Source organism: Lethenteron reissneri, unplaced genomic scaffold, assembly GCF_015708825.2.
Source record: "Lethenteron reissneri isolate LAM-NWPU_2019-01 unplaced genomic scaffold, ASM1570882v1 scaffold_1355, whole genome shotgun sequence".
Lineage (NCBI taxonomy): Eukaryota > Metazoa > Chordata > Hyperoartia > Petromyzontiformes > Petromyzontidae > Lethenteron > Lethenteron reissneri.
Window position 1 is genome coordinate 55228 of NW_026891064.1, and position 24488 is coordinate 79715.

Below are 24488 nucleotides of genomic sequence, written 5' to 3' on the forward strand. Positions count from 1 at the left end.
CTTTAAATCGAAATTTTACGACGTTTCTATCGCAACACAAGCGGTCGTCTTCAGGATAAGGAGGGTTAGCTTCCAAGGCAAACTCTTTGTAAGGGTTTCAAATGGGCTTCGCCCAAATATCAGCAGCCAATGGCAATGCAAGTGGTGGGCAGCAAACCCGACAGCGGTTGGTATTCCACCAATCAAAGGGCTGCCAGGTGCAAATTGGCATGTTAGTGAGAGATTAGCATGTTGATTGAAAATCGTTAAGCCGCGCGAATTGGCTGTGTTGGTGTGAATCTGCTATTGCCACTGCTGCAGCCACAGCTTTGTTAACCCATCAATCTCTGGCAGGTACTCGCCCTCCGTTCATCACCCGGTATTCGCCGGAGGATTACGTAGTGGACCCGCAGGGCGAGATCGTCATGGAGTGTGAGGCTCATGGCAACCCAACGCCCAAGTACGCTACCTCCCCACCTCCCTTGTTGTTGTATATGTCGGGTTTTGAAATTTGTATAAAATAATAAAATACTCTTAGTTTTTTCGGTAAAGTCACGTAGGTAAAAAATGAAATAAAATTAATAAAAATAAAGGAACAAGAATCACGACGTTTCGGAGGCAACACAAGCTTCCGTCTTCAGGTGAAACGGTCACAGCAAAATATATCTGTATCAAGTGATACAGATATATCTTGATACAGATAATTTGCTGTGACCGTGATTTTTATTCTTTTATTTTTATTAATTTTAATTTCACTTTTTTTTACCTACGTGACTTTACCGAAAAAACTAAGAGTATGAATCCTTGCAGTCACGAAAGCTTCAAATCTCGAAGAAAAAATAATAAAAATTAAATGAAAATGTTAAAATGTCGAATTAACCGAAAGTATGCAAATTTATGTACTTATGCGTTGTGGCCGAAACGTCGTGAGAATTATTTTATTATGTTTTATTTTTATTATTTTTTATTATTTTATTATTTCCCTTCTACGTGACTTTACCGAAAGAACCAAGAAGATGAATCCCTGCAGTCACGAAAGCTTTACATCGAAATGTTATTATGTTTTATTTGTATTATTTTATTATGTTTTATGTTTATTATTTTATTATGTTTTATTATTATTTTATTATGTTTAATATTTATTATTTTATTATGTTTTATTTTTATTATTTTATTATGTTTCATGTTTATTATTTTATTATGTTTTATTATTATTTTATTATTTTCCTTCTACGTGACTTTACCGAAAGAACCAAGAAGATTATTTGACCTCTCATGGCTTGATACCGTACCGCTTGTGTAGTTCTGATTCTGTAAGTGACTCAAGGTATGTCTGCAGCAGTGTTCACAGAGGCTCTCTCTCTCTCTCTATGGGATACATTTTATCTTGGTTATGGGTGATGGACCTGTTCCGCCTTGTTTATCCTTGTGGTTGACTCTTGGTCGAATACTTCATAATTATTATTCTTTGGTTCTTTCGGTAAAGTCACGTATAAAGAAAAAATAATAAATTAAATAATAGCATACGACGTTTCGATTGCAACACAAGCAATCATCATCAGGTATAATGAAATAGCGACATAAAATCTAACCAGAAAAAATTATAGACAGACATATAAGCAGACAGATATCACCAAGATACACAGAGCGGGCAACACAGGTACAGAGAGGGGTGATCGTCTCTGTGGGGTGGCCTTAAATAGACAGAGGGGGGCGGAGGCAGCGAGAGGGAGGGGGTTAGAGACGAAATTTACATGTCAATGAGTATAACAAAAAGGAGTGAGCAGGCTTAGGGGGAGAAAGAGACACACTAAAATTAAATAACCTAGCAAAGTATCGAAATGTTATGTAAAACGACACAGAGAGTCGGTCAACACACGATAGCTCCAAAGTTAAGATTCATAATTATTATTTGGTTTGTGTTTATCCAAGATTTGTGATTTAGCATCCAGGGATTTGTGCTGTTTTACTCGAGTTATATTTTGATGTCCTGAGGCGAGAGATCTAACTAAAATTTCACTTCAGCTTTCTTGACTGCTAGAATTCATATTCCTTGGTTTTTGGTAAAGTCACGTAGATAGCAAGATACAACAAGAAACAATGTGAGGTAATTAATCAATCAAGGCCACCAATGTGACTGCAGTGTAGTTTTTAATCTGGGTGAGTGTGTTGGCAGACTATGATGTCGACTTAATCTACGTCGCTCAATTTTGAACTTTTAACCGTTGTATTAAGAGAAACGAAAATAAACAATAAAAAAAATCTTATTTCCCTCATTAAAATGCACATCAATTTATAACATTTTTGACATGCGTTTTTCTGGATTTGTTGTCGTTATTCTGTCTCTTACTGTTCAAATAAACCTACCACTAAAATTATAGACTGATCATTTCTTTGTCAGTGTGGCAAACGTACAAAATCAGCAGGGGATCAAATACTGTTTTCCCCTCACTGTATATACAACACCCTCTCCTCTCCTCCCCACCCCTCCCTCCCTCTCCTCCTTCCATCTCTCACATCCCTCCCTCTCTCCCCCCCTCCCGCTTGTGCTTGAGGTTTCGGTGGAGTAAGGACGGCCGGCGCTTTGACCCGAACGGCGACCCTAACGTGAAGCGGCGTGGAGATGGCTCGGGCACCTTCACCGTGGACATGGCGGCGGTGGTGGCGGCGTCCGCGGAGTCCGACAGCGAAGCCGCAGAGGCCTACGAGGGCGTCTACCGCTGCTCAGCGGAGAACCAGGACGGCACAACGCTAACCCCAAACATCACCGTGCGGCTGGCGCGTAAGTGGGTGGGGGGGGGACGCCACTCTTGGACCGTGGACTACCACACAGAACGCTAACCACTGTGCCACCACTCACACACACAGAACGCTAACTACTGTGCCACACACACAGCGCTAACCACTGTGCCACCACTCACACACACACAGAACGCTAACTGCTGTGCCACACACACAGCGCTAACCACTGTGCCACCACTCACACACACACAGAACGCTAACCACTGTGCCACCACTCACACACACAGAACGCTAAGCGCTACGCCACACACACAGTGCGCGGTCGTTCTGCCGGCTGTAGTAATTGTACAGCAATCAACTGCTGTTACTGAACCGGCCCTGGGGCTCCCCAAGGTTGAGTCGGCCTCAAGCGAGTCCCCGGTGCGATGTGCGGTAAACTTTGCCACCGGGGAGACAGAGGCGGCCGGGCGTGGTGCTGATCACCCGGTGACGCAGTGGAGGGGGTGGCTACACAAGGGGGGATCTTTGTCTTCACAGGTGCTACTACTCACTGACAGCACTTACCCCAACGGTCTTTCGGTAAAGTCAGGTAGGTATAAAATAAAATAAATCACGACGTTTCGGGCCCAACACAAGCGACCGTCACCAGGTGGGACAACCACAGCAAGAAACAATTGGTGAAGTGGGCAAAAGGGCTGCTGGAACACGACCACCAGGCCCTCAAGATGAATGGGTACTCGGACTGCATTATTCGCAAAGCTGTTTCTCCAACCATGGAGAAACAACCCCCTGAGATGCCGATCAAAACCATCACGTTACCATACATAGCAGGCGTTACCAAAAATATTTCCAAGATCTTAAACAAACACAAGATCCAGGTCCGATTCAGTACAGTACACAACATCCGTGATCTAATCCCATCGGTGAAGGATGTCATTCCTGACATGCATTATCCTGGAGTCTGCAAACTAAGTTGCACCTGTGGTGGCTGTTGCATTGGGAAATGAAACGGCATGTGTCGGACCGTGTTCGCGAGCACAAGGCAGATCTGAAACACGGCAGAACTAATTCCTCCGCCGTGGCTGACCATTGCTATAACGCTGTGGGCTCTCATGATATTGTTTTTTCCGAGACCAAGGTACTCTGAAAACCTTCGGGCTACGATCAAAGGTTTGTTCATGAAGCCATGCAGATATCTAAACATAGACATAACTTCAACCGGGAAGATGGATACAAATTGAGCAATCATTGGAAGGATGTTATTAACCAGGTCAAACCTTCACTGCTTCATGGTGTTGCCTTCATATCCGCATCTCCAGTTTCTTCAGCTTCCCACTCCCAGCCCCGCCCACTTCCCCCCCCCCCCCCCCCCCCCCGGCATTTCCTTGCTCGTTTCTTAATCCCTCTAGCGGCACTCCACTCCCCCTACCCCCCACCCCTCCCTGTCTCTCCTCCTTGGCTCCTCCCCCGTCTCTTACCTATGTAGAGGAGTAAAATGGGGACGTGACGTCAGGTGTGCCGTTCAGTGCGATGACGTCACGTCTCCCGGGGTACTTAAGAGATACCCCGTGACGTGAGCGGGGTCACTGTGGGAACGGGTCGAGTAAGCAGGGTGAAGAGGGGACCAGGGGTAGACAGAGGGATCGAGTGGTGAGTCTGGGGAGAAGCCGGTGGTAGCCGTAGAGGTGCTTCTCTCTCCAGTCGGTGGAGTCGGCAGAGTCCCTGATCCGACACGAGAGAGACCGGAGCTCGCCGGCAGGGACCCGCACTTAGAGTAGGACCCCCCTAGCCCCTGGGAGTTGTGCACCCTGCTGTGTAATATAGATAAGCTTTAATAAACCCTGGGAGTTGTGCACCCTGCTGCGTGTGTATTGTAACAGCTTTAATAAACCCTGGCGGAAGCCCCTAACTTACCTCCGTCTCCGAGTACGTCCGTCGGAACTACTCAACACCTATATAGCCTCTTGTCACGGCAACCCTTTTGCCCACTTCAGCAATTGTTTCTTGCTGTGGTTGTCCCACCTGGTGACGGACGCTTGTGTGTTGCGCCCGAAACGTCGTGATTTTATTAATTATATACCGACGTGACTCTACCGAAAGAACCAAAGAGTATGGATCCCTGCAGTCACGGAAACTTCCAATCGAGGTCTAAGGCTACATGGGTGGTTTTGTCTGTGTCCTGCAGGTGCTCCCCTGTGGCCCCGTGAACAGCTGGAACCCGTCATGGCCACCGAGGGCCTGCCGGCCGTGCTGCGCTGCCGCCCTCCCCAAGGCTTTCCTCCTCCCATCGTCTTCTGGATGGACGGCTGTGAGTACCACGGTGGCTGTGAGATGTTGACTACCTCGCCTGATGCAAGGAAGTTGTGGGTTCGATCCCGACCCAGACGACGCCTGCTGATATATATTTGTAGTTTGCGTGTCTCTCTCTCATCATCATCACGGTGGCTGTGAGATGTTGACTACCTCGCCTGATGCACAGGAAGTTGTGGGTTCGATCCCGACCCAGACGACGCCTGCTGCTGTATATTTGTAGTTTGCGTGTCTCTCTCTCATCATCATCACGGTGGCTGTGAGATGTTGACTACCTCGCCTGATACACAGGAAGTTGTGGGTTCGATCCCGACCCAGACGACGCCTGCTGCTGTATATTTGTAGTTTGCGTGTCTCTCTCTCATCATCATCACGGTGGCTGTGAGATGTTGACTACCTCGCCTGATACACAGGAAGTTGTGGGTTCGATCCCGACCCAGACGACGCCTGCTGCTGTATATTTGTAGTTTGCGTGTCTCTCTCTCATCATCATCACGGTGGCTGTGAGATGTTGACTACCTCGCCTGATACACAGGAAGTTGTGGGTTCGATCCCGACCCAGACGACGCCTGCTGCTGTATATTTGTAGTTTGCGTGTCTCTCTCTCATCATCATCACGGTGGCTGTGAGATGTTGACTACCTCGCCTGATACACAGGAAGTTGTGGGTTCGATCCCGACCCAGACGACGCCTGCTGCTGTATATTTGTAGTTTGCGTGTCTCTCTCTCATCATCATCACGGTGGCTGTGAGATGTTGACTACCTCGCCTGATGCACAGGAAGTTGTGGGTTCGATCCCGACCCAGACGACGCCTGCTGCTGTATATTTGTAGTTTGCGTGTCTCTCTCTCATCATCATCACGGTGGCTGTGAGATGTTGACTACCTCGCCTGATACACAGGAAGTTGTGGGTTCGATCCCGACCCAGACGACGCCTGCTGCTGTATATTTGTAGTTTGCGTGTCTCTCTCTCATCATCATCACAGTGGCTGTGAGATGTTGACTACCTCGCCTGATACACAGGAAGTTGTGGGTTCGATCCCGACCCAGACGACGCCTGCTGCTGTATATTTGTAGTTTGCGTGTCTCTCTCTCATCATCATCACGGTGGCTGTGAGATGTTGACTACCTCGCCTGATGCACAGGAAGTTGTGGGTTCGATCCCGACCCAGACGACGCCTGCTGCTGTATATTTGTAGTTTGCGTGTCTCTCTCTCATCATCATCACGGTGGCTGTGAGATGTTGACTACCTCGCCTGATACACAGGAAGTTGTGGGTTCGATCCCGACCCAGACGACGCCTGCTGCTGTATATTTGTAGTTTGCGTGTCTCTCTCTCATCATCATCACGGTGGCTGTGAGATGTTGACTACCTCGCCTGATGCACAGGAAGTTGTGGGTTCGATCCCGACCCAGACGACGCCTGCTGATATATCTTTTTACTCTTTTGTTCTTGCGGTAAAGTCACGTGGGTATAAAATAAAATGAATCACGACGTTTCGATCGCAACACAAGCGGTCATCCTCAGGCGGAAAAAAATATAACCCGGCAGTGGAACTGCTGAACCAGCGAGAGAGCTGTTACAACAAGAGGTTATATATGTGGCGATGGGCAAGCAAGCGGGGTCTGAGCTGGAAAGGAATTCCACCCCCGGACGCAAGCACGTCAGTTGTGTTAATGGGGGAGTCATCTTCTTGGTTCTTTCGGTAAAGTCACGTAGAAGGGAAGTAATAAAATAATAAAAATAAAACATAATAAAACAATTCTCACGACGTTTCGGCCACAACGCAAGCAGCCGTCCTCAGGTGAAAACCAGGTCCGTCGAGGCGACAGAGTCTGAATGAAACAGCACACGGGCTTAGAGCATATATATAAGCTGGGCGCATTGACAAAGGAATTTGCATATCAACAGGAATTTAGCATATTTATGGGAAATGCAGGAATGTAATTAGTACTGCATATGCATGTGCATTATGCAGGATTAACAGCATCAAAGGGAGCTGCAGTTACTGCTTCTGCAGCAGTTGCTGCTGCTGCTGCAGTTTCTGCTGCTGCTGCAGTTACTGCTGCTGCTGCAGTTGCTGCTGCTGCACTTGCTGCTGCTGCTGCACTTGCTGCTGCTGCTGCACTTGCTGCTGCTGCTGCACTTGCTGCTGCTGCAGTTGCTGCCTTATCCATTTTAATATAACACTATGTATTATTCTACCCACCCTAATGTGTATCATACTGCTATATGTTTACTGTACAATTACGACACCATACATTACTCTGCACACTGCACCATGCCAGTGAGTGGAACGCGGTCTGAAAGTCACCGTTAACGTGAACACAATCAGTTAAGATCCGAAATGGTTTATTACGTCCTTCCAATCATTCCAATCATTGGAAGGACGTAATAAACCATTTCGGATCTTAACTGATTGTGTTCACGTTAACGGTGACTTTCAGACCGCGTTCCACTCACTGGCATGGTGCAGTGTGCAGAGTAATGTATGGTGTCGTAATTGTACAGTAAACATATAGCAGTATGATACACATTAGGGTGGGTAGAATAATACATAGTGTTATATTAAAATGGATAAGGCAGCAACTGCAGCAGCAGCAAGTGCAGCAGCAGCAGCAAGTGCAGCAGCAGCAGCAAGTGCAGCAGCAGCAGCAACTGCTGCAGCAGCAGTAACTGCAGCTCCCTTTGATGCTGTTAATCCTGCATAATGCACATGCATATGCAGTACTAATTACATTCCTGCATTTCCCATAAATATGCTAAATTCCTGTTGATATGCAAATTCCTTTGTCAATGCGCCCAGCTTATATATATGCTCTAAGCCCGTGTGCTGTTTCATTCAGACTCTGTCGCCTCGACGGACCTGGTTTTCACCTGAGGACGGCTGCTTGCGTTGTGGCCGAAACGTCGTGAGAATTGTTTTATTATGTTTTATTTTTATTATTTTATTACTTCCCTTCTACGTGACTTTACCGAAAGAACCAAGAAGATGAATCCCTGCAGTCACGAAAGCTTTAAATCGAAATTTGATGGGGGAGATTAGGGAGAGAGAGAGATTAGCATGAATGAGCTTCCGTCGCCGCATAAGAGTATCATGCCCTCATATGCGCACAACAGCAGTGTTGAGAGATTAGCACCATGAGAGTGTACTCCAAAGGGCATGTGAAACTGAGAGTGCAATCCAAAGGACATGTGAGAGGTCTAAGAGAGAGGCATAGAGAGAGAGAGACACAGAGTCGGTAATAACAGCTGACATAGGCAGGTAGGATGGAAACATCACAGTCAGTTAAGACTTTACCTGGTTAATAACGTCCTTCCAATGATTGCTCAGTTTGTACCCATATTCTCGGCTGAAGTTGTGTCTGTGTTGATACATCTGGATGGCTTCATGAACAAATCTCTGAACGTAGCCGGTAGGTTTGCAGAGTACCTCCGTCTTGGAAAAATCAATTTTGCGTGAGCCCACAGCGTTAAAACAATGATCAGCAACGGCAGATGTATTTGTCCTACCGTGTTTCAGATCCGCCTTGTGTTCACGAACGTGGTCCGAGACATGCCGTTTCGTTTCCCAAATGTTACTGCTGCCACAACCACAACTCGGTTTGTAGACACCAGGGTACTGCATGGCAGGAATCATTTACAGATGGGATTAAATCACGGATTTTGTGTACTGTGTTTAAACGAACCTGGATCTTGTGTTTGTTTAATATATTGGAAATCTTTTTGGTAACCCCTAGCGCCTGCTGCTGTATATTTTGAGTTTGCGTGTCTCTCTCTCTCATCATCATCATGGTGGCTAGGAGATGTTGACTACCTCGCTTGGTATACAGGAGGTCGTGGGTTCCATCCCGACCCTGACGCCTGCTGCTGTATATTTGGAGTTTGCGTGTCTCTCTCTCTCATCATCATCACGGTGGCTAGGAGATGTTAACTACCTCGCCTGGTCTACAGGAGGTCGTGGGTTCCATCCCGACCCTGACGCCTGCTGCTGTATATTTGGAGTTTGCGTGTCTCTCTCATCATCATCACGGTGGCTAGGAGATGTTGACTACCTCGCCTGGTACGCAGGAGGTCCTCTTTTGTACAACTGCTGATGTAGATGCAGACTCAATGACTACAATTTCACAATGAGGTGGGCAAGCCAGGCAAGCGAAGCAGAGTGCATCATTGCCGTGATGTCTCCGTCCTATTTGTGGACCGGAAGCAGTGCGGCGTTATCCGTTGTACGGTGTCTCTTCTGGATGAACACATTTTCACCACTTTTGCAGGCATCCTCCACATCTGCCGCTGCTTCCATGATTTGCATGGCGGATGATGATGAAGGCATAAGCAGTACTAATCACATACCTGCATTTCCCATTATCCCATCCCTTTGATGCTGCTAATCCTGCATAATGCACGGGCATGAGTAGTACTAATCACATACCTGCATTTCCCATAAATATGCTAAATGCCTCTTGATATGCATATTCTTTTGTCAAGGCGCCCTTTCCCCCCTCCCAACCCAGCTTAAATACATGCTCCAAGCTCGTGTGCTGTTTCATTCAGACGCTGTCGCCTCGACAGACCTGGTTTTCACCTGAGGACGGCTGCTTGCGTTGTGGCCGAAACGTCGTGAGAATTATTTTATTGTTTTATTTTTATTATTTTATTACTTCCCTTCTACGTGACGACTTTACCGAAAGAACCAAGAAGATGATGAAGCGATTTAGTGGTTTACATCTTTGATAAAGAGCTGCATCGAATTCCTCCTTCCACAGTCCTAAATAAAGATTCTGATCCTCTTGATCCCCCCCTGTCCCCTTGTCCCCCTTACCCCCGGGGTGCCGCTGCCGCTGCAGCCATTGAGAGAGTGCAGCTGAATGGGCGAGTATCCCAGGGCCTGGACGGGGACTTGTTCTTCGCCAACGTGCTGCTGAGTGACGGGGACGACTACGTGTGCTACGCTCACTTCCCGCACGCGGGGACCATCCAGAAGCAGCCGCTCACACTGACGGTCCAACCCAGTGAGTGGCGGCACGGCGGCGATTGCCGGCGGTGTGTGTGTGTGTGTATGTGTGTGTGTATGTGTGTGTGTGTATGTGTGTGTGTGGTGTGTGTGTGTGTGTATGTGTGTGTATGTGTGTGTGGTGTGTGTGTGTATGTGTGTGTGTGTGTATGTGAGGAGCTCACAAATCCTTGAAAGATCTGGGCAAAGTCCCATCGGTGAGCTCCTCCGGCAGGCGAGGCTGCGTTGGCTGGGTCATGTAGCCCGCATGCCCAGCCACCGCATGCCTAAACAGCTTTTGTTCGGCCGGATCGAGGGGGCTAAACGGGCGCGGCACGGGCTAGAGAAGAGATGGAGTGATGTGGTACAGGAGGACGTGGAGCTGAGTGGACTTGCCGATGACTGGTACCAGCGGTGTCAAGATCGGCCTCAGTGGAGGAGGCTCGTGAAGGACGCTACTGAGCAGTTGGAGGCAGTCGCCCTACAACAACAACGGAGGGCGGAGGAGCGACGCTCACAACAACGAGCAGAGCGCCGGGTGGCTAAAGCACAGCAAGTTGGTACAGTAGGGGGCACAGGTGGTGCATCAGCCAGTCATCTCGGTCATCTTGGTCAGTCGACCCGTGGCACCTGCTGGGTCTGCCCCGTGACCTCCTGCCAGCGGGCGTTCGACACTTCACGTGGCCTGAAGGTGCACTTGGCCTGGCACAAGCGTCGTGGTGACGTCACCGCCACTTAGTGGCGAATGGCGGTTGTTGTTGTTGTGTGGTGTGTGTGTATGTGTGTGTGTGTATGTATGTGTGTGTATGTGTGTGTGTGTATGTGGCCTCAAGGTGCACATGGCCTGGCACAAGCGTCGTGGTGACTTAGTGGCGAATGGCGGTTGTTGTTGTTGTATGTGTGTGTGTGTATGTGTGTGTGTATATGTGTGTGTGTATGTGTGTGTATGTGTGTGTGTATGTGTGTGTGCGCGTGTGTGTGTGCGTGTGTGTGCGTGCGTGTGTGTGTGTGGTTGTGGGGAGCGCGATAAAGTTAAATTCCCACTCACAGCCAACACACCGGTGACGATTATCTGAACCGGTCCTGGGCCTCCCCCAGGTCGACTCGGCCTCAAATGAGTACCTGGTGCGGTGTGTAAACATCGCCACTAGGGGGACAAAGGCAGTTGGGCGTTAGCTACCCACCCCCTCGTGTGCCGTGCCGGCCTTCATAAGTGTGCGCTAACAGCACTTGCCCCAACAATCTGTTAAGGCAATACGGGGGATCTTTCTGTTTGTGGAAAGAGTGGAGACTTTCCCATACCTGGTAAGTGTGCTCATGACTGACTTCGGTTTGACAGCAGAGTCTCACTCCGAATCCGTTGGGTGGAATTAGCTGTGTGGAAGCTTCCTGGTCTGTCGCTCCACACTAAGCTTCAGGTCTTCTCGGCCACAGTCATGCCCTCCCTTCTCTATCCTTACAACACGTGGACCCCCTCCCCCCCCAAATGAAACATCTTTGCCGGTTAGAAACATTTAGGCTGGCCTGCCTTTGATCCATCCTGGGATAACCAGACTGGATTGCGTGAGGAGCTCACAAATCCTGAAATGATCTGGACCAAGTCCCATTGATGAGCTCTGGCAGGCAAGGCTGCATTGGCTGGGTTATGTAGCCTGTATGCCCAGCCACCGCATGCCTGAACGGATTTTGTTCAGCCGGATAGATGGGGCTAAACGGGTGCAGCATGGGCTAGAGAAGAGGTGAAGTGATGTGGTACAGGAGGATGCGGAGCTGAGTGGACTTGCCAATGACTGGTACCAGCGGTGTCAAGATTGGCCTCTGGAGAAGGCTCGTGAAGGAGGCAGTCGCCCTCCAGCAACAACGGAGGGCGGAGGAGCGACGCTCACAACGAGCGAAGCGCCGGATGGTGAAAGCACAGCAAGTTGGCACAGGTGGTGCATTGACCAGTCATCTCAGTCAGTCGACCGTGGCACCTGCTGGGTCTGCCCAGTGACCACCTACCAGCGATCGTTCGACACTTCACATGGCTTCAACGTGCACATAGTCTGGCACAACGAAAGCAGCCGTCCTCAGGTGAAGAACAGGTCTGTCGGAAAGACAGCGTCTTTCTTCACCTGAGGACAGCTGCTTGCATTGTGGCCAAAACGTCGTGAGAATTATTTTATTATGTTTTATTTGCATTATTTTATTACTTCCCTTCTTCGTGATGACTTTACCGAAAGAACCAAGAAGATGAATCCCTGCAGTCACGAAAGCTTTAAATCGAAACACGAGGGGAATGTTCGATTGAGATTGGCCCTCCCCCCACGGCACGGCTGCTCACCACAGCGTTACCGTCTGGCACCAACGAGGAGGCAGGGATGTTTTTTCCAGATTTAACAAAGAGTCCCCATATAGCCTTAACAGACTTTTGGGGCAAGTGCTGTTAGCGAGCACCGATAAAGGCCAGCACTGCACACAAGGGGGTAGCCAACACCACGCCTGGCCACCTTTGTCTCCCTGGTGGCGATGTTTACTACACACCGCACCAGGTACTCATTTAAGGCGGAGTCGACCTAGGGGAGGCCCAGGACCGGTTCAGATAACTGTCACCGGGGTTGGCTGTGAGCGCGAATTGAACTCGGGTCGCCAGGTTCGTAGCGCAGCGTAGCGCTAACTGTTATGCTAAAATCTACCCATTCCCACACAGACACACTCATACACATACATGAATCCGCACGCATATACACACCTCGTCCATCGAAGATGGCTCTTTGGGACATTCTGTCTACAGGAAAGCCACCCACACAGATTCCTATCTGAAACCTGAATCCCGCCACCATCTGGCACGGAAGAATTCCCTCCTCAAAACACTGCACCATAGGGCCCACTGCATTTCTGACCAACACCACCTCGCCAGTGAATTGGAACACGACCACCAGGCCCTCAAGATGAATGGGTACTCGGACCACATTATTCGCAAAGCTGTTTCTCCAACCATGGAGTAACAACCCCCTGAGACGCCGATCAAAACCATAACGTTACCAAACATAGCAGGCGTTATCAAAAAGTTTTCCAAAATCTTAAACACAAGATCCAGGTCCGATTCAATACAGTACACAAAATCCGGGATCTATTCCCATCTGTGAAGGATGTCATTTCTGACTTGCAATACCCTGGAGTCTACAAACTAAGTTGCATCTGTGGTGATTGTCACATTGGGGAAATGAAACGTCATGTCTCTGACCGTATCCGCGAGCACAAGGCAGATCTGAGACACGGCAGAACTAATTCCTCCGCCGTTGCTGACCATTGCTACAACGCTGTGGGCTCTCGTGATATTGTTTTCTCCAAGACAAAGGTGCTCTGCAAGCCGTCTGGCTACCATCAAACATTTGTTCATGAAGCCATGCAGATATATAAACATAAGCATAACTTCAAGCGAGAGGATGGATACAAATTGAGCAATCATTGGAAAGATGTTATTAACCAGGTTAAAGGTAACTGTTCATAGTTCCATCTTATTTACTGGGTAGTAGTCTGTTTTTAAATCCTTTATATTAAGTTCACTTGCTTGCACGCTTAGGACCGTGCAAATCTTTCGGTCGTTTTTTAACCCACTTCCCGTGATCCAATCGAGCTGACATTTTGCACACAGACTCGTTGTGCGTGACAATTTATTTTCGTGAAAAAATTTTCCCAAAATTTTACACTGTTTAGGTTATTTTTTTACATATTTAATTACCAATTGCTTAATGGTGGCAGACAATCATCTGACCCATAGGTGGCAGCCATCTCAAGCCAGAGGACGAGAGGACTCTAGCCGCATATAAAGGATTTAGAGTGAAAAACTTTGTTTTTACGGGTTCATTTTTACCGAGTTAATTGCATCCTCAGCGTTTAGCAGTGCGGCTTTTGTTTTGAGCGCTATCATCTGTTTTGGCTGCAATCGTGTCGCTGCTTTGCCCCCCCCCCCGCACATCCAGGCACCGCATCCTCTTACTTCTAGCCCCCCGCCCTGCCCAGTCTCACGTCCCAGTCCCTAGCGCACACGCAAAGCTCCCCCTCCCCTTGTTCCCTCCCCCCCCCCACCGTCCTCTCTGACTTACATGGACCCCTTAACTCCGGCATCTCTCCAACTTCAGTAAAAATGTTCTCGCTGTGGTTGTCACACCTGATGATGATTGCTTGTGTTGCAATCTAAACGTCGTCATTTAATTTTTTTTTGTTATTCTTCACCTACGTGACTTTACCGAAAGACCCAAAGAGTACCGCGAGTCGTCCGCTGATTGTGGAGCCTGCGGGTGACACGAGCAGCAAGCTGGTGCTTCGGGGAGACGCACTGCTGCTGGTGTGCATCGTACAAGGGCTGTAAGTACATGCACTATACACTATACACTACACTATACACTACACTATACACTACACTATACACTATACTACTATACACTATACTACTATACACTACACTATACACTACACTATACACTACACTACACTATACACTACACTACACTATACACTATACTACTATACACTACACTATACACTATACTACTATACACTATACTACTATACACTATACTACTATACACTATACACTACACACTATACACTACACTATACACTACACTATACACTACACTATACACTACACTATACTATACACTACACTATATTCTTTGGGTCTTCCGGTAAAACCACGTAGAGAGAAAAATTATAAAAAAATATTACGACGTTTCAATCGCAACACGAGCAATCGTCATCAGGTGAAGCAAAATTGCGGGAGAGCTGCTGAGGCAGCCGTTGATGAACCTCCCTCAGCGGCTCTGATGACGATTGCTCGTGTTGCGATCGCAACGTCGTGATATTTGTATTATTGTCTATCTACATGGCTTTCCCGAAAGAGCCAAAGAATGTGAATTCCTGCAGTCACGAACGCTTTAAGTCACTCCACTATACACCAGATACTATACACGATAGGCCTCGGCAAGGTACAAGGTGAAAGTGTAAAAACAACGAGCCTACCTTTACCCTACCTTTTACCTTACCACAATACAATCACTCTACCCTTACCTTTTACCCTTTAGCAGGTAAGGTACAAGGTAAAAAGCAACGAGCCTACTTTTTACCCTACCCTTTACCCTTACCCCTTGGCATGCCGACACCTTTACCCTTTTACCCGGTAAAAATGGTACAATTACCTTACCTTGCCGAGGCCTGATACACGACGCTACTGAACAATACACGTGCGTGCGCGTAGCCCCACACCGCGGGTGAGCTGGGTCAAGGTGAGCGGGGAGCTCCCACAAGACCACGTCACCTTCGGCGACTTCAACCGGATGCTGGTGATTCGGCACGCATCGTTGGGCGACGCCGGTGTCTACCAGTGCCGTGCCGGCAACAGCGAGGGCCAAGCTCTGCACACCGTCACCGTCACCGTGGAAGGTGCCTCTCGGGGCGACGGAGGGAGGAGCGGTGGAACGGCGGTTAGCGGGTCCTGGCGGCGATTATCTCAACCGCTCCTGAGGCCTCCCCTAGGTTGGCTCGGCCTCAAACGAGTACCCCGGTGCAGTGTGTGTAGCGGTAAACTTCGCTGCTGGAGAGACAAAGGCGGCCGGGCGTGGTGCTGGCCACCCACCCCCTCGTGTGCCACCAGAGGTGCTGCTACTCGCTAACAGAACCTGTCCCTACTGTTACAGGCTGCGTGGGGCATTTTTGTCTTGGTGTTTCCACGTGTGGCAAATTTCCTCCACCACCACCACCCTCCTCCCCTCCTTGTTTTCTCGGCCGCGACAGCCAAGCCTTACTGGATCGCTCCGGGGCGAGTGAAGCATGTCTACGCCCCGTGGGACTCCGTGAAGCTCGCGTGCCTCGCCAACGGAATCCCTAAACCGGTCGCCCGATGGTTCATCAACGGCGTCCCGATCGACGGTGAGACGCCGGGGCTGTGAACGGGGAGCGGCCGACCTCCCGCTCGCTGACTTGGCTCGCTCGCTCACAGCCAATCACAGGGCCATGCTCGCAGCTCAGTCAACCAATCACAGAGCATACCGAATTAAGCCAAATTGTGAAAAATTCACGATGCCAAATAATGCCAAGTTTGACCAGATGACGCCAAAAGGCGCACAACCCATGTGAGACTAGGCTCTAAGGAAAGCTGTCTTGGGTGTGGACCAATCAACTTCAAGGACAGTGCATACATTATCAGAGTTATGTTTTTTGTTTGCATTACGACTGCAGGTATTGTGGTCAATGCAAACATGACTCCTTGTAAAAAGGTGTCAGTTTTGTTGCCAGATAGAAGGGTAAAAAAACAATTATCATATTTTTCTACTGGCAAATGAGGTTCCAATGGTGTTAAGCCAAATTGTGAAAAATTCACGATGCCAAATAATGCCGAGTCGTAACTAACTTTGCCATTCTTCCAAATCGTGCCAAGGCCGCACCAAACCGTGCCGAGTGTCGTGTCGTTGTGCGGTGGAGCAGAGGCCCCCGCTGTGCCCTGGCGAAGCGTGGACGGCGACTTCCTGACGCTCAGGGGGCTGCACAAGGGATACACCGCCATGTACCAGTGTGAAAGCTCCAACCGGCACGGCACCATCCTAGCCAACGTCATCGTTCAAGTGCTGGGTGAGCGGGGGGGGGGCGGGAGGGGGGCCAGGCCGGCCCCCTCCAATCCAGCAGCGGTCTTCTTGACCACGTTCGTGCCCTCCCTTCTCTCGCTTGCGAAACGTCCATTCCGTTAATGGAACATCTTTGCCAGTTAGAAACCTTGAGGCTGTCTTGCCGATGATCCATCCGGGTTTCACCAAGCCGGATTGTGTGAAGAGCTCACAAATACTTGAAAGAACTGGACAAAGTCCCATCAGGGAGCTCCTCCTGCAGGCTGTGTTGGCTGGGTCATGTAGCCCGCATGCCCAGCCACCGCATGCCCAGCCACCGCGTGCCCAGCCACCACGTGCCCATTCACCGCATGCCAGCCACCGCGTGCCCAGTCACCGCATACCCAGCCACCGCATGCCCAGCCACCGCGTGCCCAGCCACCGCGTGCCCAGCCACCGCGTGCCCAGCCACCGCTTGCCTCAACAGATTTTGTTTGGCCAGATAGAGGGGGGCTAAAAGGGCATTCCCTTGTCATTCGGCTCTGTCTCCTCACTCGCTATCTTCCCCCCCCCCCCCCCCTTAGGTAAACCGCTCCCCACAGTCGCTGGCAGCAGCTCGGAGCCGGGAGCGGTGCCACGCGGTGAGCTGGCGTGGCCCAGCACCACGCCGGACGGCAGCAGCAGTGGCCTCTGGGGCGCCACCACCACCACCACTGCCGCCACCAATGCCGCCACCACCACCGCCCACACCACCACCACTGCCACCACCAATGCCGCCACCACTGCCGCCACCACCACCGCCCACACCACAACCACTGCCGCCACCACCACCACCGACACCACCACCACTGCCGAAACCACCACTGCCGAAACCACCACCACCACTGCCGCCACCACCACTGCTCACACCACCACTGCTCACACCACCACCACTGCCGCCACCACCAATGCTGCCACCACTGCCGCCACCACCACTGCCCACACCACAACCACTGCCGCCACCACCACCGCCGACACCACCACCACTGCCGAAACCATCACCACTGCCGCCACCACCACTGCCGCCACCAATGCCACCACCAGCGCCACCACCGCCGACACCACCACCGCCCACACCACCACCACCGCCGCCACCATCACCGCCGACACCACCACCACCACTGCCGCCACCACCACCACTGCCACCACCACCAATGCCGCCGCCAACACCACCACCACCGCCGCTGCCACCACCACCAATGCCACCACCACCGCTGCCACTGCCGCCACCACCACCACCACTGCCGCCACCACCACCGCCGCCACCACCCACCACCACCAATGCCACCACCACCACTGCTGCCACCACCACTGCCGCCACCAATGCCGCCACCACTGCCACCACCACTGCCGCCACCACCACTATAACCGTCGCCGCAAACACCGCAGCAACGCCACCGATACCACCACCACAAGTACGCGTCACCGCTACGACGGCATGAGCACACCATCACCACGCACGCCGCCAGCCGGCGTCGGAAGTGCCAACGCTGGTGAGTCCCTCTCCCCCCTTCTGCCGTGACCGCAGTGACGCCGAAATGTGAACTGCCTCGCCTGTTACACATTCTGGCGAATTGCCCGATGATGCTGGATGCAATTATGATTCCAAAGAACACAGGATGAGATGTTATTATCCTTTGTGCAAGCACTTCCAAGAGTTCATGAACAGTGAGCCTGGTGAAATTTGGGGAGCGCATCGTCAGTAGTGAACCTTTGGGTCCTAGGGTGTTTCGGCCTTTCATACTATACACCCTCCCCAAAGGCGGCCAGCGACAGGGTGATCAATCCTACGCTTGCGTCCCATTCCCAATTAGTCATAGGAGTTGCCTTGTTGTTGATAGCCAACATCCCATGGGACTATGCATGGCAGGGGCGTCCTCCTCCCTGAGTCAAGCATTGTTGACTGCATACCTCCTGGCCCTCTCACTTTGGGGCCCAGCTGGGGTCTTTCCTCTTCATCCAGAGCCACTGACTGCTGCCTTCTGCCGCCTCCGATACAGCTCTGATTGCCGAACGCTGGCTCTGGCCCTTAATTCCCAGGTCTCTAAGCAGTCTGGTTGTAGATGTTGAACAAAATTACCACAGAAAACGTCGTACTCAAATTGTAAATGTTGTGGCTTCAACACACCGGTGGGCTAAAGCAGTGAACTATTTGTCTTTTGTCAACGTGACACTTTTTTACTTATTGGCCGTGCTCGGGTGGTGGAGGGTTATGACACATTTATAAATAACGCGATCTAAACCCAAAAACGTTGATTATGAATAACATTGGTCGCGAAAGCCTACGTGTTAAACTGTTACACAGGAGTTTGTGGGTTGAATCCCGACGATGGCTGTGTGTTTGTAGTTTGCGTGTCTCTCTCCCTGAGGTTTTGCATGGCATTTCCTACACAATTGGAAGTAAAAATTCGTGGGAAAAGTCCACAATGTTTTTTATTTACCCAACAGCTGAAATAGAGGCAGACGAATCATTGTGCAAAAGATGGCGATGGTTGTGGAGTCTCCGGCGGGGGGTTCATTTAATCAGTAGATGGATCGTGGCCGCTAATTATGAAAGACAAACCAATCCCACGGGGTCAGCACTGCAGTAAAATATATCTGGGCCAGTTCTTTTATGGAGATCAAAGGTCATTGGTTGTGGCATGGGCGACCTATAACGTCCCCGGCTGCTGTACTTTCCTCTGCCTCTCGTTCTTCACGTTCTGCAGATGTAGATGCCACTGGTTCTTCACGTTCTGCAGATGTAGATGCCACTGGTTCTTCATGTTCTGTAGATGTAGATGCCACTGGTTCTTCACGTTCTGTAGATGTAGATGCCTCTCGTTCTTCACGTTCTGTAGATGTAGATGCCACTGGTTCTTAATGTCTGTAGATGTCACTAGTTCTTCACGTTCTGCAGACGTAGATGCCACTGGTTCTTAATGTTCTGTAGATGTAGATGTCACTGGTTCTTCACGTTCTGCAGATGTAGATGCCACTGGTTCTTAATGTTCTGTAGAGTAGATGTCACTGGTTCTTCACGTTCTGCAGACGTAGATGCCACTGGTTCTTCACGTTCTGCAGATGTAGATGCCACCAGTTCTTCACGTTCTGTAGATGTAGATGCCACTGGTTCTTCACGTTCTTTTGATGTAGATGCCCTCCGTTCTTCACGTTTGCCGCCAGATGTAGATGACTTCGTTCTTCACGTTCTGCAGATGTAGATGCTCTCGTTCTTCACGTTCTGCAGATGTAGATGCCTCTCGTTCTTCACGTTCTGCAGATGTAGATGCCTCTCTGTCTTCACGTTCTGCAGATGTAGATGCCTCTCCGTTATTCACATTCTGCAGATGTAGATGCCTCTCGTTCTTCACGTTCTACTGGTTCTTCACGTTCTGCAGATGTAGATGCCTCTCGTTCTTCACGTTTCTGCAGATGTAGATGCCACTGGTTCTTCACGTTCTGTAGATGTAGATGCCATGGTTCTTCACGTTCTGTCAGATGTAGATGCCACTGGTTCTTCACGTTCTGCAGATGTAGATGCCACTGGTTCTTCACGTTCTGCAGATGTAGATGTCACCAGTTCTTCACGTTCTGCAGATGTAGATGTCACCAGTTCTTCACGTTCTGCAGATGTAGATGCCACTGGTTCTTCACGTTCTGGAGATGTAGATGCCTCTCGTTCTTCACGTTCTGCAGATGTAGATGCCACTGGTTCTTCACGTTCTGCAGATGTAGATGCCACTGGTTCTTCACGTTCTGGAGATGTAGATGCCACTGGTTCTTCACGTTCTGTAGATGTAGATGTCACCAGTTCTTCACGTTCTGTAGATGTAGATGCACTGGTTCTTAATGTTCTGCAGATGTAGATGCCACTGGTTCTTCACGTTCTGCAGATGTAGATGCCACTGGTTCTTCACATTCTGCAGATGTATGTGTCTCTGATTCTTTCACGTTCTGTAGATGTAGATGTCACCGGTTCTTCACGTTCTGTAGATGTAGATGCCACTGATTCTTCACGTTCTACAGGTGTAGATGCCACTGGTTCTTCACGTTCTGCAGATGTAGATGCCACCAGTTCTTCACGTTCTGTAGATGTAGATGTCACCAGTTCTTCACGTTCTGTAGATGTAGATGCCTCTCGTTCTTCACGTTCTGTAGATGTAGATGCCACTGGTTCTTAATGTTCTGTAGATGTAGATGTCACTGCTTCTTCACGTTCTGCAGACGTAGATGCCACTGGTTCTTAATGTTCTGTAGATGTAGATGTCACTGGTTCTTCACGTTCTGCAGATGTAGATGCACTGGTTCTTAATGTTCTGTAGATGTAGATGTCACTGGTTCTTCACGTTCTGCAGACGTAGATACCACTGGTTCTTCACGTTCTGCAGATGTAGATGCCACCAGTTCTTCACGTTCTGTAGATGTAGATGCCACTGGTTCTTCACGTTCTTTTGATGTAGATGCCTCTCGTTCTTCACGTTCTGCAGATGTAGATGCCTCTCGTTCTTCACGTTCTGCAGATGTAGATGCCTCTCGTTCTTCACGTTCTGCAGATGTAGATGCCTCTCGTTCTTCACGTTCTGCAGATGTAGATGCCTCTCGTTCTTCACGTTCTGCAGATGTAGATGCCTCTCGTTCTTCACGTTCTGCAGACTGTAGATGCCTCTCGTTCTTCACGTTCTGCAGATGTAGATGCCACTGGTTCTTCACGTTCTGCAGATGTAGATGCCACTGGTTCTTCACGTTCTGCAGATGTAGATGTCACCAGTTCTTCACGTTCTGCAGATGTAGATGCCACTGGTTCTTCACGTTCTGTAGATGTAGATGCCACTGGTTCTTCACGTTCTGGAGATGTAGATGCCTCCGTTCTTCACGTTCTGCAGATGTAGATGCCACTGGTTCTTCACGTTCTGCAGATGTAGATGCCACTGGTTCTTCACGTTCTGGAGATGTAGATGCCACTGGTTCTTCACGTTCTGTAGATGTAGATGTCACCAGTTCTTCACGTTCTGTAGATGTAGATGCCACTGGTTCTTAATGTTCTGCAGATGTAGATGCCACTGGTTCTTCACGGTTCTGCAGATGTAGATGCCACTGGTTCTTCACATTCTGCAGATGTATGTGTCTCTGATTCTTCACGTTCTGTAGATGTAGATGTCACCGGTTCTTCACGTTCTGTAGATGTAGATGCCTCTCGTTCTTCACGTTCTGTAGATGTAGATGCCACTGGTTCTTAATGTTCTGTAGATGTAGATGTCACTGCTTCTTCACGTTCTGCAGACGTAGATGCCACTGGTTCTTAATGTTCTGTAGATGTAGATGTCACTGGTTCTTCACGTTCTGCAGATGTAGATGCCACTGGTTCTTAATGTTCTGTAGATGTAGATGTCACTGGTTCTTCACGTTCTGCAGACGTAGATACCACTGGTTCTTCACGTTCTGCCAGATGTAGATGCCACAGTTCTTCACGTTCTGTAGATGTAGATGCCACTGGTTCTTCACGTTCTTTTGATGTAGATGCCTCTCGTTCTTCACGTTCTGCAGATGTAGATGCCTCTTGTTCTTCACGTTCTGCAGATGTAGATGCCTCTCGTTCTTCACGTTCTGCAGATGTAGATGCCTCTCGTTCTTCACGTTCTGCAGATGTAGATGCCTCTCGTTCTTCACGTTCTGCAGATGTAGATGCCTCTCGTTCTTCACGTTCTGCAGATGTAGATGCCTCTCGTTCTTCACGTTCTGCAGATGTAGATGCCACTGGTTCTTCACGTTCTGCAGATGTAGATGCCTCTCGTTCTTCACGTTCTGCAGATGTAGATGCCTCTCGTTCTTCACGTTCTACAGATGTAGATGCCACTGGTTCTTCACGTTCTGTAGATGCCACTGTTCCTTCACGTTCTGTAGATGTAGATGCCACTGGTTCTTCACGTTCTGCAGAATGTAGATGCCACTGGTTTTTCACGTTCTGCAGATGTAGATGTCACCAGTTCTTCACGTTCTGCAGATGTAGATGCCACTGTTCTTCACGTTCTGGAGATGTAGATGCCTCTCGTTCTTCACGTTCTGCAGATGTAGATGCCACTGGTCTTCACGTTCTGCAGATGTAGATGCCACTGGTTCTTCACGTTCTGGAGATGTAGATGCCACTGGTTCTTCACGTTCGGTAGATGTAGATGTCACCAGTTCTTCACGTTCTGTAGATGTAGATGCCACTGGTTCTTAATGTTCTGCAGATGTAGATGCCACTGGTTCTTCACGTTCTGCAGATGTAGATGCCACTGGTTCTTCACATTCTGCAGATGTATGTGTCTCTGATTCTTCACGTTCTGTAGATGTAGATGTCACCGGTTCTTCACGTTCTGTAGATGCCACTGATTCTTCACGTTCTACAGGTGTAGATGCCACTGGTTCTTCACGTTCTGCAGATGTAGATGCCACCAGTTCTTCACGTTCTGTAGATGCCTCTCGTTCTTCACGTTCTACAGATGTAGATGTCACCAGTTCTTCACGTTCTGTAGATGCCTCTCGTTCTTCACGTTCTACAGATGTAGATGTCACCAGTTCTTCACGTTCTGTAGATGTAGATGCCACTGGTTCTTCACGTTCTGCAGATGTAGATGCCACTGGTTCTTCACGTTCTGTAGATGTAGATGCCACCGATTCTTCACGTTCTGTAGATGTAGATGCCACTGGTTCTTCACGTTCTGTAGATGTAGATGCCACTGATTCTTCACGTTCTGTAGATGTAGATGCCACTGATTCTTCACCTTCTGTAGATGTAGATGCACTGATTCATCACGTTCTGTAGATGTAGATGCCACTGGTTCTTCACGTTCTGTAGATGTAGATGCCACTGGTTTCTTCACGTTCTGCAGATGTAGATGCCACTGGTTCTTCACGTTTTGCAAATGTAGACGCCGGTTGAACTCACTATTTTTGGTCCGAACAGGCAACTGGACACATGAACAAGTTTGTTTGCATCTCTGAATGTTGGTGCGTGTGTGTGTGTGCGTGTGTGTCCCTAGTCCAACAAAAACAACCCCCTACCTCCTCGGACGGCAACGCTGTGGTGGGCAGTGCCGTGGGGGGAGGGGCAATTTTAGATTGGCCTTCCCTTCATGGCGTTGGTAACCAGCACAGCGGCCAAATGGGGACTCTGGACGGGTGCGAGTGGCTGGTAACCCCCCCCCTTCAACTATCTACCACTAAACTGCGAGTGAAATTTTTTATTAAGCTTGTGCCGGAGGCCCGGGGGGGGGGGGCAGGCGTCTAGGACGTCTCCTGGCCAAACCCCATTTGGCGGAGCCAGGAGACTGAATCCTTACCCTCAGGGCTCATCCAGAAACAACAAAAAACCACTGCCTGTGGCCACGTGGAATGTTCGAACGCTCATTGCAGAGGAGAGGCTACCACTTCTCTGTAGGGAGCTGGACCGGTACCGTCTGGATCTTTGTGGTATTCAGGAGGTCTGGTCGACCGGCTCTGGCTCCTGCCACCATGAGGGGTGGAAAGTCCTCTACTTGGGGCAGGAGGCTGCCAAACAACAGGGAATGGCTCTTCTTCTGAACAAAATAATGAAGGGGGCGTGTGAGTGTGGCGGTGAGTTGTGGGAAGCTGTAAGCACAGGCTACTTTGGGCTCGCCTTCCCATCAACCAGAGGCGAGAATTGGTGGTCGTGGTTACTTATGCCCCCACCGAAGACGAACATCCATGGAGGGAAGCAGGCAAGGCCCATGAGTCAGATGCCTTATATGACCTCCTGCCACAGGTGCTAGCTAAAATGGCCCCTCGGGATAGAGTCATCCTGTTGGGTGACTTCAGTGCCCGAGTTGGTCATGATGCTGGCACCTGGTCTGGAGTGATT

The 24488-nt window shown here is 49.6% G+C and overlaps 1 protein-coding gene across 1 annotated transcript; it reads left to right on the forward strand.

Moving 5' to 3' along the window:
- Positions 1-404: 404 nt before the first annotated feature.
- LOC133362065 (neurofascin-like) lies at positions 405-17471 on the forward strand (the record flags this gene model as incomplete). The annotated part of the gene is made up of 9 exons (XM_061581031.1): positions 405-439; positions 2535-2761; positions 4907-5029; positions 9877-10041; positions 14261-14372; positions 15265-15449; positions 15801-15935; positions 16491-16634; positions 17191-17471. Coding segments are annotated over exons 1-9 (1407 nt in total), but the record flags the coding sequence as incomplete, so codon positions are not given.
- Positions 17472-24488: the final 7017 nt, after the last annotated feature.